General features: G+C 38.4%; 1 protein-coding gene across 5 annotated transcripts in view; it reads right to left on the reverse strand.

Moving 5' to 3' along the window:
* Nucleotides 1-16,852, reverse strand: part of KLHL5 (kelch like family member 5) — a 54,445-nt gene that overhangs the window by 6,600 nt on the left and 30,993 nt on the right. For 4 of the 5 annotated variants that reach the window (XM_033059748.1, XM_033059747.1, XM_033059749.2 and 1 more), the window contains 5 exons: nucleotides 9,907-10,119; nucleotides 5,130-5,316; nucleotides 3,178-3,402; nucleotides 2,718-2,880; nucleotides 6-218 (listed from right to left, as the gene is read on the reverse strand). In XM_033059748.1, coding sequence (XP_032915639.1) covers nucleotides 6-218; nucleotides 2,718-2,880; nucleotides 3,178-3,402; nucleotides 5,130-5,316; nucleotides 9,907-10,119 — 1,001 coding nt within the window. The remainder of the gene's footprint in view (nucleotides 1-5; nucleotides 219-2,717; nucleotides 2,881-3,177; nucleotides 3,403-5,129; nucleotides 5,317-9,906; nucleotides 10,120-16,852) is intronic. The other variant, XM_033059746.2, reaches the window with a different exon arrangement.

The raw sequence follows: 16,852 nt of genomic DNA on the forward strand, positions 1-16,852 counted from the left end.
ATTACCTTTCTACGCAGTCTGACAGCCTGGATGTTAAGTTAGATGCTGGAGCATCGTGGCCACCTATTGCATACAAGAACCCATTCCAGGTGGTTACACCTACACCACCTCTTCTCTTTGACATCTGAGCACAGAGAGTCCATTTGTTTGTATGAGGATCAAAACATTCTACTGACTTAAGACAAGAACTTCCATCTCGACCACCAACTGCATAAAGCCTACAAAGTCAAACAGAAAGAAAAAAAGAAGAAAATAAATGTTGTCTGAATAAGACAGTTTCTAATGAAACAGGAAGGATTCCAAGTTTGGTAAAAAGGGAAGTTTAGAAGGAGACTTTGAACTTTCAGTAGACTGTTCTTTTGTGAAAACTCAGGCATGATTTTTCTCCAATATTTTACTATTGTAATGATCAATGCATAACAACAATAATTTACAGAAAATGAGTATCTTACACAGCATTTATATTCCAACCTATGCCTATAGCTAACAATTTCAAAATTACATATGTGACTCGCAGAGTCAGAAGGACAAATTTAGTAGTGGATCTGTACATGCACCATCTCTACCCTGCCTCATCTTAGGCATTCAAATGCTTTTCTGGACCTGGGTTGTAGTTCATGACTGACAGCAATCCCTCACACCCACTAGGTGGCCCAATTTGCTTAGTCCTAAGAAAAAGGTTTCTAGCATTTGGTACAAATGATTTCAATTATTTGCAAGGGCTAAGTGAACTGAATGAAAAAGAATTGGGTTTAGGATAACTCAATCACTGATGAACCTTTAATCAAATAATCAAACTTCATGAAGAGCTTATGAACAGAATTTATGAGCAGTCTAGGCATAGCAGCAGACATGCCCAGCACTATTACTTGGAAAAGCAGGAACACAGAAGCCATTCTCAAAAGGAAGCAATGCATCAGAAGTAAAATCCAGTGAGAGATCACCTCAAATAATTTCGGAGCCTAAGAACAGTTAAATAATCAAACAAACATTAGATACTGTATATAATGATAGTGTGAACAATTTATAGCAGTTGCCATGAAGCACTATTCAAGATGTTCTCAGTTTGGGTAATACTAGTGTTTGGTTTTTAAATACAGTGACCAAGGAACTTAAATACAAACATCTTGTAAATATGGTTGATCTAGTCCTTCTCAGTAACAATTCTAATACGCTTAAAAAAAATTTCATAGAAGTTACTTTGTTTAGTAATACAGATTGTTTAAGGTAAACAATGTACTGAAGGTTTCTGTAAAACTCTGTTGTATTTCCATAAAGTTCATGACTAAAATAAATTTTTTATGCAACATAACATTTATGAAGCTACCAACTTTACCTTCCCTCAAAACATGAGAGTTTCGATCACTTATGCAGTGATTTCATATTCTGGACATGAAGAAAGACATAATAATTTCTTTATATGAAGGTTTTGATCCAATCACTGGAACTTACCAAGTTATGTTACAGAAAAGTGCAGAAGTTACTGCTCCTGCATCTGTAATGTTGTATGCATTTTAAAATTCTCAGCTGTAGTGATCTTTTGTTGTCTACATGAAGAGTCTATGCAATGTTCTATAATAATAGGGAAATGTGAGGCTCTAATTCTGGTGCTTTTCATCACATCTGGGACCCTCTGCTGAATATATAGCAAGCTTAGGTATCTGAGATTGCAGTTCCAAGGCGGCCAAGGCACTCTGCTTGCTTGTTGTTCAAGTTTATCCCTTCTTTCTCTAGCCAGTGAGCATTTCCACTCATTCTTGGACTTATTCCAGATCTTACAGAACAGGTACCTTTCAGCAGTATTGTTTTACCAGTGACTAGGCTTCCAAAATAAAAAAAAGTGTGAAAAACATGTTTTACCTGACACCGTTCAAGTAGCCCAAGGGAGATGCATCAGATAGCACATAAGCAGGAAGTGAAAATTTATGGACAATAGAGTGAAAATATTTTGTCACAACCACAATACTGCTCAGTAAATTAGTAGCTTTTGTTTGCTATGGTATTCCTGTAGTCATCCTGGCAAAACATGGCTTGCTTCTCTCTCCACTCCCAAAGTAAGGGCATTTCTTTAGTAAGAATTGCATCTCCAACTGCGTAGGTGCATACCCAGGTGAAACTAAGCTTATTTAAGTGTGGAGAGACTGAATTTGTTAATTTAGCTTGAATTGCTAACTTAGCTTGGTTAATCATTGATAAGCCTTGGTATATTTAGTGCTGATGCAGTAAGTGCATTCATCAGCAGCAGCTCTAAATCTGCATTTCCATAGCTTCAAAAAACCAAATTGTTTGTGGTTCTGTGATTGTGAAAGTATTGAACACAACCAGACTTACAGCACTGAACTGGTTATAAACAAAATTAGGCCCAGCTGCACCCAGCCCCTCTGGTCTCTGGGGTCCAGCTGGAATGCAAGGCGGATTATTTTCTCCTACATTTCATACTCTAATGCAGCAGGTGCTGGTGTAAGAAACATCTTGCCCTACTGGAGCAAGTCCAGGTGACTGGGATGATGAGGGCACAAGAACACTTGACATACAGCTGTAATGCTGTTGAGAGGCTTGCTTGACCCAGCTCAGTATCTTTTCTGTGAATGAAATACTTGGCTCTTAATGCTACTAACTGGTATCTATCAAGAGAAATTATTAATAGTCATTAAAGGATGGTCCTTAAATTAAAATAATGAGATTTTAAATTTGAAAATGGAAATTCCTTCACATACTTTCCATTTAATATTGCTACACCAACGGTGCTCCTGGGAGTTGACATACTAGCTACGAAGTTCCACTGACGAGCCTGTGGATCCCATCTTTCCACTGTGTTCAGGTAGCTCCAGCCATCATGTCCTCCTACAGCATACATGGGACCTTCCAATACAGCTACTCCTAAAATACAGATATGAAAAACAATTACTTCTGGATAAGAAGAATAAAGATCAGAATTTCTTAGTGACAGTCCAGTGTGCACCACAAAACTGGAAAAGAAAAAAATTCCTTTTGGTAGCTGATGCTACCAAATACAATCTTCAATATAATCTGAAGGAGAAAGGATGTTGAATAAGCTGATGGCATTAAAACACAATTTCCACCCCCCTAAACTTTATTTCTGAATGTTTTTTGATCAATCCTAAAACAGGTAATCTTTAAAAAATATGCAGTCAGCCTTTACATAACTGTACATACCAAGACCATGACGATGAGTGGACATCGGTGGCATTACACTCCACGTTTTTGATCTAGGGTTGTAGCACTCCACAGTATTCAATGTTTTCAGTCCATCTCTGCCACCAACAACAAACAATTTATCATCTAAGACTGCAACTCCGAACTGTAATCTTCGTCCATTCATGTTTGCAACTGGAGTCCATGTGTTGGTACGAAGTTCATATTTCTCAATGCTTGTAGCTCCTGAATGACAATACATGCAAGTTATATATGGGAAAAAAAGAAGTTCTGAAGTATTAGGATAGGGTTTTTTTAAGCAATATGCTGATCCCACAAGACACCATGATATCCTGCAGCATATTCTTTAGTCTGTGTGGAAAAAAAACAGTCTTTTTTTACTTCTTCAGCAACTACCTGCACCATTAAAAAGGACAACTTTCTTGGTGCTTTTCAAGACAAAAAATAGGTTTTGTAACTGTTTTGCAGAAACAAGCCTTTAGAAATAGAAACATCAGAAATATAAACAACCATGTGGAATGCAATCATACATTTAAATCAACTCTTTTGTAATTAGACCAAAAAGCTGATTGATATGTGACATGAACTACCGAGAAACAGCTTTAAAACAAAAACTTAAAGAAAACACTTGCTCTGCCGTAACTTTCCTAACTTAGCAGAACCCTTCCAATTACCATTAAAAAGTATGAAATTTTCTCTGAAAAAATTAATCCAGGTACTTGAGACAGAACTATTTAATAATAAGAAAGAGTATTTTTTTCTTTTTTTCTAAAGCATGTGCCACATTTGTGGCCTTTTAGTCCTTTTCTTCCTTTTCCAAATTACAGTAATTTCACGAATACAAGCCGCACCATTTTGACTAATTTTGCTCCCACCCGGGAAATGCGGCTTACACTCAGGAGCGGCTAATATGTGAAAAATTTTCTGACATTTACAACCCCGGAAGTGCCAGCCAGGGTGCCGAGCCGAGCACCTGCCAGTAAAACCCAGGATTTCGTGATTGTTACAAATTAGTTACTGTGTTGCGCAGCGGGTGAGGCCAGCTCAGTGCCAGCAGCGCGGGGCGGGGGAGGGAGGCAGGGGAGCTCCCTCCTTCAGGCGGGGGAGAGGCAGGGGGCTCTCTGCTGACATCCCCACGGCTCGGGGAGGAGGCAGGGGCTCCGTGCTGCCATCCCCGCGGCCCGTGGGGTGAGCGGGGGGCTCCTGCCCCCGCCTGCCGCGGCAGGAGCAGGCAGGCTCTGCCTCCGCCTGCCGCCGCGGCGGCAGGAGCGGGGGTGCTCCTTCCCCTCCTGCCTTCGCCGCTGCGGGAGCGGCGGGCTCCGTCCCTGCCTGCCACCACGGGGCAGCGCTGGGCTAGGGTGAGCGAGCCCAGTGGCAGCGGCGGCCGGCCCTGAGCGGCCCCACCGAGCTGGGCCACCTGGCCCCGTCGGCAGCCCTGAGTGGGCCGAGCCTGCACAGCCCGAGCCGAGCCAGTAAACCCCGCCATGCCGTGGTTCTGTTACTATTTGGCAACTTTGTTGCACGCGGGTCCTCGCTGTGAACGACAGAGCGGCTTATAATCATGTGCGGCTTATTTATGGACAAAGAACGAAATGTTTGCCAACACCCAGAGATGCGGCTTATACTCAGTGCAGCTTGTATTCGTGAAATTACTGTACTGCCTCGTCAAGTAAATAAAAATTAGTTTGTACTCAATTAAACACTTCACTACTCAGAAATCAGCTATTCCTATGGTAATTTTAAATCAGAACTCTAGATTTCAGAATATTTACAGTATTCACAAAGATATACAGGCCTTTTAAACCTAACAAACAGTATACACTTTAGATGTTTCATGTTCTGTACTGCTGAATCCTTGAATTTTAGATTTAACAGGTTGTAAAAAAATCTATCAAAATCTTTTAAAAAGAACCAAAACTAGTTCGTCATCTAAACATTACATAAGCCAATACCTTTTGTTGCATCCATTCCTCCAACTGCAAACAAAACACCCACTGTAGATTTTCTAGGTTTGGTGCGAGGGCTTTGCAACATAGGTCGTCTCTCTGGCAACAGATGGTACTTCATTGCTTCCATAATGAGTTTTTGACATTCAATGTCATCCCTAAAGAGTGCGTTATTCTCCATATCTGCCAGAAACTGTGAAAGAGAAAGAAAATCAAACAAGCTCTATTGCTATAAACCACACGAAGAATAAAATCATGATTACCAAGATAATATTTTATACAGACATTTTAACTGCCTGATTTAAAATCTTTGTATTTTCAAAATGGTCATATAAAAAAGGCTAGGGTAAAAATAAACAGAACATTCCCATTTTGAGTGAAACCATTAAATAAATAAATATTTTAAGAGGAAGGCCATCTGATCTTAATGAATGATTTAGGCTTAATGGTCCAAAGGAAGGAAATAATCTCCTTGAGTTCCAGTGCTGTACAGGAATGTTCAAGAAAATGGAAACAGGTTCTGGGTATGTAAGTCAGTTCAACCTCATTCCCAAATCCACCCAATGCAGAGGTCTGTAAAAGTCCTTTCCAGCACACACTGAATATTTTAATATATATTCTGCTCCTCACCCTGCCAGTGACCAAGATCACAGTGTATCACCTAATAAAAGCCTTTGTTAAATTTTTTGTATCAAGCTTGCAAGCAAATTTGACAACTTTTAAATCTTAAATATGAATTAAATAAAATGCAACTAAAGACTACAAACAGAAGGTTTTACGTTCAAAGATTATGGAGTGATTTGTACTCCATACTTATCAAACTGCAGGGAAAAAAGGGTTACTAGGTTGAGAGTCATATTCTAATTATTAGAAGCCTAGAAACTGTATCTTTCTGAGCTGCACGGCATGAATAACAGACTAAAAAGAAATTAAGTGCCCCATTTAGATTTGGACAGTTGTCAGAAAAAGAGAGAGGCAAAAAAGGCAGATGCCTCTGAAAAACCAAAATCCAAACACTTAGTGAATATTAGATATGCAAGTCCACAAACCAGAATGAGATGTCATTACCAAGCTCTTGACAGCCAACCACTAACAGGTACAAAACTGCTGTGACATCAGTCATCAGAAGTACGAAAGGAACTTGCTGTGAAATAGATGTGCACAATATGGTGTGAATATCCCTGGCTTAAAGCTGCCTTAGGGCTGCAAAGTGGCAACTGTGATAACCACGGTTCCAGAAGAGATACAGGTAAGTACAGATGGCTAAACCTGAACACTTCAGTATCAAGCAAAATAACACAAAATAAGACAGAAATCATAATTAACCATCACAGAGAGAATAAAAAAACCCTTTCAAAGCCCTTCATCAGTTATTTTTAGAAAACAGAGACTTTTGCAGCATTTCTCCAAGTGGCTAAACTTCTCATTATTTAAAATAGCAAACGAAGTGGTCTCATGCAAATTAGTAGAGGGAACTTAATCTCATTCTTTAGTCTCATACCTTCCATTGTCTTTTAACAGCCAGTGTGCAATGCTATAGAATTGCAGAGTTTAAAAATATATAAAAAAGAAATCAATTAATTCCTGTTGTCCTAAATCAGACACTGCTAGAGCTGCATGCATGAATACTAAGGCTTGTATACAACACGACCAATTCAGATTTTCAATATATTTTTCTGATGGACAAGCAACATATAATATTTAAAGCAACACTAGGTGTGAATGTGAGTTCTGCAACAACAACATGCAACCTACATTTTCTAAAGTTTCTAACCCACTCAACCTAAAAAGAATTTCTCACAGCACAGAATTGCAGTCTCTAAAAGCAACTTTATTTCATTTAAAAAGAAATGCAACCTAGTCTGCAGACTCTTGAAACTGAAACTACTATAATTATTCTTCCCTCAAAGAAGTTAGAATGGGCTTATTAAAAGCACATTTTTTCCAAGTTTTATTATTTACACAGGTCCTTGTACTAAAAGCATGTCTAACAGCATTTACAAATGACATGTTAGCATGAAATCATAGTAACTGCAAATTTGAAGAGGGGAAAGGTAGTGCAGGCACTCCAGCACTAAGAATATCTGTCTAAAAGGAATCTAGCCATCTTGTAATTCAGAAATTGTAAATCATCTTTTTCATTATTTATCAGAGACATTATATTTGCCACCTTACAGCTTGAGAGGCTGACAAATATTCATTTTTAGGAAAAAGAAATGTACTAATATTTAGGACCCTGCTTGCATTAGCCAGAGATGTCAGAGTGCTGTCGACAAAGAGATGCATAAAACCAGCAAATAAAACTAACAGTTACTTAAAATTGTTTTGCTTCCAGTGCTACAGTTTCACAGTATTTCCTGAAGATTTTTTTAAGTGTATCTGCATCTCTGCTTGCAATGGTTTTGGTTTCAGCAAGTTGTTCAATTTTCCAATTTAATTTATTTTAAAGACCTTTAACTTATCAACCATAAAACTAAAAAGCTTTTAATTATGCTATATTTGCTGTCAGATTGCCTAATGTCACATGATCATGAAGAAAAATGTGATTCTGAAAACATTAAGACTGCTTTGGGCACTTCAAATAAGTTTACTCATCTACTAAATGTTTCAATATGAAAATCAAAAACTTTAATTTATTAAAAAATGTAATAAATTAAAAAGTAACAGAAAAATCTTGTTTTAGAAATAGAAGTACATATTTGGAGATTAAACAAAAAATTAAAGATAAAATAATAAGTAAAATATAATTTTGCTTTTTATTGCATCTTTCTATTTTCCTAATCAGTTACTGAGTGGGCATAATTTAATTTCAGTACATATTTCTGGGATAAATTCTGTACTTTCAGTTTCTACAGATGCTTCAATTACAGCCAATTAAGTACAAGGAATACAGCAGATGTTACTTAGTTATCAATTAATCAGATGTTCAACAAAAGAATGAATTCCTCTGTGTCAGCTGCCTTACACTGAATTATGTTTCTAGAAAAAGTGAATGACAAAGTCAAGGCCACAGCTGAGAAAATCCTGCTTTTGAATATATATGAAAATAATTATTAAAATGCTTTAGAGAATCTTACTCTCCAGCAAGAGGACATCTGATTAGAAGTAATACGCAGAACATAGTGCATGTGATTTATCACTATGAATTAACTGAACACCATTTTTCTTGTGTTAATGGCTTTTACCTATTATTCAGGTTCCATAAAAATCCTATTTCCTCCATTTAATAGAGAATTCTCACTAAACAAATTGAAAATCATAAAGCAAAATCCTTTGACTATGTAGCAAGTATTAAGTATTACTAAAGAAGGTCCAGCAAGGAAGCAGAAGGAAAAAACAAATATAATCATACCTCGTTTACAAACTTGTTTTCAGGTAGTGAATCACAGAATCTCAAAATAAATGGAACTGGAAGGGACTCAAAAAGATACAGACCCCAAGGGCCACACCATGTGCCAAAGGGTGTTGTCCAAATACATTGGAACTCTGTCAAGTTTGATGCTGTGACCACTTCCCTGGGGAGCTGCTCCAGTGCCCAAACACCCTCTGGGTGAGAACTTTTTTCTAATATCCAGCCTAAATTTGCACTGATACAACTTCCGGCCATTCCTTCAGGTCCTGTCTCTGGAGACCACAATTAAGAGATCAGTGTCTGCCCCTCCTCTTTCCCTCACAAGGAAGTTGTAGCTGTGATGAGGTCTCGCCTCAGTCTCCTCCAGCCTGAACACACCAAGTAACCTCAGCCACTCCTCACACTTAAGGGCTTCCCCTCAAGGCCCTTCACCATCTTTGTAGCCCTCCTTTGGAGACTCTCTAACAGCTTTAGATCCTTCTGACACTGTGGTGCTCAAAACTGCACACAATATTCAAGATGAGGCTGCCCCAGCTCACAGCAGAGCAGGACAATCAATCCCTTCCCCTGCCTGGCTGTGATGTTGTGCCTGATGCCCCCCAGGACAGGGTTGTCCCTCCTGGCTGCCAGGACACTGCTGGCTCATGTTCAACTTGTCATGGACCAGGATCCCCAGGTCCCTTTCCATGGCACTGCTTTTCAGCATCTCATTCCCCACTCTGTACATCCAGGGATGCCCCATGCCATTTGCAGAGTCTGGCAATTTTCCCTGTTAAACTTTGTACAGTTGGTGATTGCCCAGTCCTCTAATCTGTCAAGATCTCTCTGTAGGGTCTCCCTGCCTTTGAGGAAATCTGTACGAGACTAACAAGAGTAGTCATATGGGACTAGAAAAACTGTAATTCACAACCATTTAAACAAACTGAGCCCAAAGCTTCATCAACATTTTCTGTTAATGCCCAAGAAAGAGAAAAAATATTGACTGGGGAGAAGAAGAAGTACCCAGTGATGGACTATCAAGAGTTAAGAAGAAAAATCACTCCAAACAATTAATTAAAATTGCATTTCCTAGCTATTTCTACGTGAAGGAAATATAATGAGCCAGATAAACTGTGCAAGTTCCATACAGAAGAAATTTTAAAAGAACACAGCTTCTAGTGACTAGGATATCCTTGATAAGCATTTTTATAGGCAAGAAAAACAACTTTTTCTAGAAGCTTCCCCCTTCTTGTGTCCTAGGATCAGAATATGCTGAAGTTCACAAAGAGACACAAACTATAATGCCTATACAACATGCCAAGTTCTCACATGCAGTGCTAAGAATCCAGATCACTATAAATTTTATGATTTGTCACTATCAATATATTTATGCTGTAGACATTATGCCCACTGTAGCCATGGTATAAACTAGAGAGGAACTGAACAATTTACTTGTGGAGCAAGCAGAGGCAGTCTAATGTAAGCCAGGAGTTTACTGAGATCTTTCCTTCTCTGTTCCAAATCATGTCGAACCCACGTAAGTAGTGCATTCAGTATAGTTTCTTCATTAGGAATATTCATGTCATCACTTGCTAAAAGCTTAGCAATTTCAGTGGCTGGCAACAACAGAAATTCCTGATTTCTAATTACTTCCATGAAGTTTTCCTGAAAAAGAAAAGTATTTTAATAAAGGCAACATCATACTTTGAAGACATTTTATGGAACACCTGCCATGTCCTACCCTCTCTTCCCTTCCTTAATGACATTTCACAGCTGTCCCACTGGAGTACTGGCATGGGAGGAAGACCAAAGAAGTACTGAATTATTTTCACCCCTCATCATTTCCCCAACTCAGTCATTCAGGCTCACAGACAGATGTGCTGAAACAACCGAGGGAAGTGTACAGACAGAAATGAGCCATAGGTTGGGGGTGTTACTATCTTGGCACTGCAAAGTGAGGAAATACTTTCTGAAGTACAGATAAAAAAATGCAGTTTGCTCCTGTTATCAAGCAAAGAGCACAACATGCTACAACAACTGGGCACATGTAATTGTTTCCATTACTGCTAGATGAAAATGTGGCAGTAAGTTTCCTGAGGAAATAAACAACTTTTATAACAATAAACAACAACAATTTTATTGTTGATTTAAAATAAATTACTTTAAGTTTATTTTGCTATATCGTAGGTTTTATACAATTGATCTGATTTGACTGGGGAGGAAAACATACAAAAAATCCACAATATTACACAAGCCTTACTACACTAACAATATTTATTCTGATAGGATTCAATCTTCTAACTTTCATTCTGTCATTTTCAGCAACAAATCCTTACTACAAAATAAGAAATTAATAATACATAACACCCTATACTGATATCTGATTACTTCATAATATGAGGGCTTGAAGCATATTCTGTAAGGATTCTGATCAGTTTAAGCTGAAATAGCAGAAGTACATAAAAGCACAATCAGCACCATGAACTTACGATGAAAAACCTGAATGTAACAGAAAAGGGTGATGTTATGTCTATCCTCTCTCTCCATATACCTTTACAAGGCAGCAAAGTAACACAAACGCAAAAAAAAGTAAAATGTAAAAAGAAAAGTAAAATGACAACATATTTTTGTATTTTGGTAGCTTGAACTCCAGCTAAATTCACACTCAAAACTGAGAGTAACTTCATGATGAGAACAATGTTACAGTCAGTTTATCAAATACACAAATGGATTGCTAGATAACCAGCTAATGGGATGTTGGTTTTGGTCTGCCATCACTTGCACGTCTAAAACACCTGGAGAACAAAATGTGTTAGACGCACAAACACAGAAGTCTAACTGGGCCTAATATGAAAATTAGCCTTACTTAGTGTCTTGTTTAATGATTTAATAAGAAAGAACTGTGTGTTAATAAAAAACTTGTAGATTAGAAACATGTTGGAAAAAAATAGGATTTTTAGGTCAGAAAAGGGAGAAACAAGAAGAAGCAAGAGGTGCACTGCAAAACAGGTCTGAATTTAGTATTTAAAATGGCAACAAAAACGAAAGAACAGTTTGGCATTATATACACAATGGGCATTATGACAACAAAGCAAAAAAGTTAGTACAGTAAATTCACAAATACAAGCCGCACTGAGTATAAGCCGCATCTCTGGGTGTTGGCAAATATTTCGTTTTTTGTCCATAAATAAGCCGCACCTGAATATAAGCCACTCTGTAGTTCGCAGCGAGGACCAGCGTGCAACAAAGTTGCCAAATAGTAACAGAACCGCAGCAGAGCGAGGTTTACTGGCTCGGCTCGGGCTGTGCAGGCTCGGCCTGCTCAGGGCTGCTGACGGGGCCAGGTAGCCCAGCCCGGCGCTGCCGCTCGGCGGGGCCACTGGGGGCCAGCCACCGCTGCCACTGGGCCCAGTCACCACAGCCCGGCGCTGCCCTGTGGTGGCAGGCAGGGACGGAGCCCCCCGCCGCCTCCCCGGGCCGCGGCAATGGCGGCCCGGGTCCCCCGCCGCCTCCCAGAGCCGCGGCAGGGGTGGTCTGGGTCCCCCCTCTCCTCCCCAGGCCGTGGCAATGGCGGCACGGGGCCCCCCCGTCTCTCCCCCGGGCTGTGGTAGGGAGCTCTCCCACCTCTCTCCCCGCCCCCCGTGCTGCCTGCAGGCAGCCAGGCTCCACCCGTGGTGCAACAGAGTAGCAATTTGTAACAATCGCAAAATGCCGACTTTGCAGCAGCTCGGCTTGACACTCTGGCTGGCTCTTCTGAGGTTGTAAATGTCAGAAAATTATTCACATATTAGCCGCTCCTGAATATTGGCCGCATTTCCGGTTTAGGAGCAAAATCTTAGTCAAATTGGTGCAGCTTGTATTCGTGAAATTACTGTACTTCTTTTTTATTGCTTGGTCTAATGCTTTCACAGATATACCACAGTACTCCAAGGATACTGAGTAATTGAAAAAAAAAAAAAAGGCTGAGCTGTGAGGAAAAACTAATTAGGTGTAAACTTACATGAAAGTCAGATGTATGTAAGATGGCTACAAGATATGTAAGGGGAAAGATCAAAATTACTCCACTTCATGGATAACTCTGGAAATCAGGAAAATAACTGAAAATGTTATCGGTGTACATAATTCTACTTGTGGATAGAATCTGGAGAGAAAACTTTCACATTTAATATCTGAAAATATTTAATATTTGAAAAGTTTTCCTACAACAAAGATCCAATTGTCTACACATAAAAATGTACTTCCAAGTGAAAGCTATAGTAGATTAGAAGGGAGATAGAGTTGTCTTTTCCTCTTTAATTAATTTAACTCTTTGTATTACAAAATAAAAGTTAAAATGAACAAATACATGAATTAAAAACAGTGAAAGGACTGTACCAATATTCAGAAGCACTACACATGCATTGCTATTTATTTCACTCTGATGCTAAATGCCTCGCAGTAAAATTGAATCTGAGAAGTGATCAAAATTATTTCCACAATTTAAACATGCAGTTCACAGGAATTTATATTCCACTGAGTTCATTTTTTCCACTGGCTGTTTTTTTGTTGGTTCTTTTTCCTAGAGTATGCAAGCTGGAGTTCTGCTTTTAGTTTTGCTCAATGAACAGGCAGTGAGCTCTGACGAAGAGAAACACCAACACTTACTACCTTAAACTTTCCAAATTGTCTATCCAGATCACAGGAAGAGGAAGGGGAAAGCACTTGCATGAAAAGTTCTTTTGTCTCTGGAGGCAACAACAAGCTGATCTTGCATAAGTCTACCAGGGATTGTCTTTGGAAAGCGTTTTTCCAACTGGATTTCATCACTTCAACAGCTGTTATATGAAAAAAGCCTGATTTTCCTTCTTGTTGCTTGCAGACCATTGCTTTCTGATGGGAACAAGGTCAATTTCCTCTTGCTCCCATTCTATTTTTAAAGCAGACTCCTTTTGAGCAGAGTATCAAAGCATTCCACTGGGAATACAGGCACTCTTTGTCCTATGTCTGGGCTTTTTATAATCAGAATCTGAAAATTCCTCTTCCTTTACAGACAGAGATTCTGAAGACAAAAAGAAGGAGCCAGTGTATCTCCTAGCATTCTTAACCTCCTCATTAGCCTTTTCTTTCCTTCTTCTTATGGGAACTGTCTGTGGAAGAACAGGATATTTCAGAGAACAAACCGTCTGCAATTTCAATCCCTTGCTTTCTGGTCCTGAAAGTAAACAGAATTTCCCAACCCCAAAATTAGCTCCTCAAAGAGCTTGGAAACTTTATCAAGTAAGTAGCCTGAGGCTTATGTGTTAACCAAGACAGGGACATGTAGCCCTCATGCTCAACACTGGGTACTGCTCATTCATACCATAACCTCAAATTCATTCTTCAGCAACTTCAGTGACACTGACACTTAACCACAGATCTGCCTGGGGCTTAGTATGGGGCAAAAAATTATTACGAGCACATAAAAAATAAGATGTTACAATGTGTATTTCTAAATGATACTTAATTCCTACAGTGGGATGCACTGATGTGGTTAGTCTCCCTGCACACTGTGTCAGAAGGATGAAAATCTGAGGCCATCAGACACCTGTAGTTTGAGAGGGACTGAGGCAGCCCAACAGTCCGCTGTAACCACAGAGCTCTGCTTCAACTCTGAACTTGGGCAACCAAAAAGCAAGAGGTGTTTGACACATAGGATCTGAATGAGACCAAACAGGAAATGTAATTTTGTCTGCTGACTGCTTCAGTCCACTGGTCAACTAAGTATGAGTTCACAAAGAACTGAGCTATCTGACTTCCTGGTAAACTATTAGTAGTCAAACAGCTGTCAGATACCACCCACTTTACTTTTAGTCAGATTTGACTGATGTGTTAAAAAACTGACCAACCTAATACTTGCACTGCATACAGGGCTTGTTTAGAGTACAGCTATTGTGGCTTGACTCCTCGCTGCACTGTTTCTGGATTCCAAAACAGGCTGAGCAGCACGCAGAAGCCTATTCAGTCTGGACAAGGCAGTACTGATCTATTGTGCTAGGCAGGACCTAGGGAACTTGAAAGACAACAATATCTTGGGTTTTCACAGGTGAAAAGAAAGTGAATGAGTATTTTCCAATTCAGTTGATTACTGAGCAGGATATTTTGGACTGCAATTTCAGGTGCAAGATTGTAAAATCCCTGTTTTCAGACACTATCACAGTCTTTATTTCTGGCCCTTCATGGACAAAAAGCATTTAAATTTCTTCTCTCTTCATGCTCCTCACTAACAAAAGAAAAATTTGTCCTGGCTGTTGCAAGGGAAAAAAAAGACAAATTATCCTTCTTTAATTCTTTCTTCCAAATCACAACTCCATGGTTTTTTGTTACCCAGTACTGCCTTACAGGAGAAAGCAAATCGTAAGTGTGCCACACCACTTCTGCAAAACTACCTAGTTTCTGTGCTTGGACCCAATTTATTACTCTGTTCTTTTAAGTTGTTTTTTTTATACAACCATTGGCTTGCTCTGAAATCACACAAATTCCAAAAGTAACTTTATCTAAATCTTGTAGTACTATCACTGCTCCTGTATTTTCTGAAGACTTCTGATGAAAATCAAAATGAGTTATCACTCTATATAAACCACAGCAAAACAGGATAATCTTTGTTCAAAAGATATCTTTACTTAGATACATTTCATGATTCTAACAACTCTATTTTAGAATTGTGATGTGTAAAAATCAGAGTTGCTCTTAATACAGCATTAAATCCATTACTAATCACTTCAGTTTATTTCACGTTTCACTTCATGTATATTGAGGATTTTTTAAGCTTAAGTTTACAATGCCAATAATTGACCAGTTTTGATAAATTGTTCCCCTCTGTAAAAACAACTTATCAACTGCCAACACAGTAAGCAATAAAGTAATGCAACACTTCAGTCCTTTTAGCATAATATACATCTGTAATATGAAGAAATGCAGCATTCAAATCCTTCTTATTAATTTTTTTGATTGCTGATGCTTTCCAATGACTAATATACCTTACTCAGACAGAAGAACCCTATTAACAGAAGTAGACCTTAATGGGATAACACACTAATCTATCTTCCTGTTTACACAAATGCTCATTTCTCCTGATTTTCAAATTTTCACATAAAAAGGTATTTTCATGAAGCAGGTACAATGATTACAAACTTTTTACATGTGTCATAAAAACCTTTAAAACAGAGAAGTTGTTTTACTTGTAAAAATATTAAATGGCAATCTGGGTTTTTTCTGTTGAAGAAAAACTCATAGAAAATAACATGTAAATTTAAATTTAAGTATTTAATACTATTCACTACCTTCCACTACAACTATTTTGAAAGAATCAAAAGTATAAACTGTATTCAGAATAATCCCACACTGTTCTATGCAGTCCAATGCAGCATAAAAAATTTCCCTGTTTTAACAAAGAGAATTTTGCCAGCTACTACAGGTGTACTTAACCCTTACACTAATACTTCTTAATGGAAAGAGCATCAAGTACCTAGCACTTACTAGTGTTGAACATTTTCTTTTTTCAAACAGCCTTTAAACAAATGAAATTACTTAGGGATTTATTTTAATTGAAGATTCAATTGGACTATACATTTCTATGCAGTTTCCATAGCAACATTCATTTCAAAATAAAGAAGCTGCTTCTCTATTACTCATTATTACTAAAATTCAATTTAATGTCTCTGCTGGAACTAAACAACATTAAAAGAGGCCTTGGGAAAAATCCATCTAGCACAACTAATTAGTTTTGAAAATGGTGTTTTAAAATCCACCTCATTTGAATTTCATTCACATCAAAGCCTTAAAAGCAACAATTTTGCCACTGAAGTAAACAACACCCAAAAGGCACAGAACTATTTTCCTCTGGTCTGAACAAAAGAAAGATAGGTGCTGCAAAAGAATAGCTTTTAGAAAGTTCACATCCCCTATTTGCCTTAAGTCATGAATTGCCAGTCAGAATACTAGGACATTCCCCTTTAAGGATGCATTGGTCTAATAATTCTTTCTATTCTGATGTTGGCAATTCACTTATAAAGGACATGACAATGGCTCACATGCTTATTCTGAAAAAGAACAAGTAGGTCAGAGGAGGGAGTTTTTCTTTTCACATAGTTTTTCTATCACTGGTCTCACTCAACATAAATTCTGATACTCCTCAAAGGCATAAGCCACATTTACTTTAGTGTTTCATTGCACATTCTACCTAACTGCAGTCTCCTTATTTTTGTTTGTGCAATAATGAAGACCAAGGATAGAAACATGTAAGTTACAATACGCACATTATTTATTGATCTGTCTCAGTACATTTTGTGTCCATGATATTGAATATGTGAGAGATCCATCCATTCATTGTGGAAGAACATTGTCTTGTATATAAAAAAACCAACTCTCTTAAACTGCTATT

This window comes from Catharus ustulatus, chromosome 5 (genome assembly GCF_009819885.2).
Source record: "Catharus ustulatus isolate bCatUst1 chromosome 5, bCatUst1.pri.v2, whole genome shotgun sequence".
Classification (NCBI taxonomy): domain Eukaryota; kingdom Metazoa; phylum Chordata; class Aves; order Passeriformes; family Turdidae; genus Catharus; species Catharus ustulatus.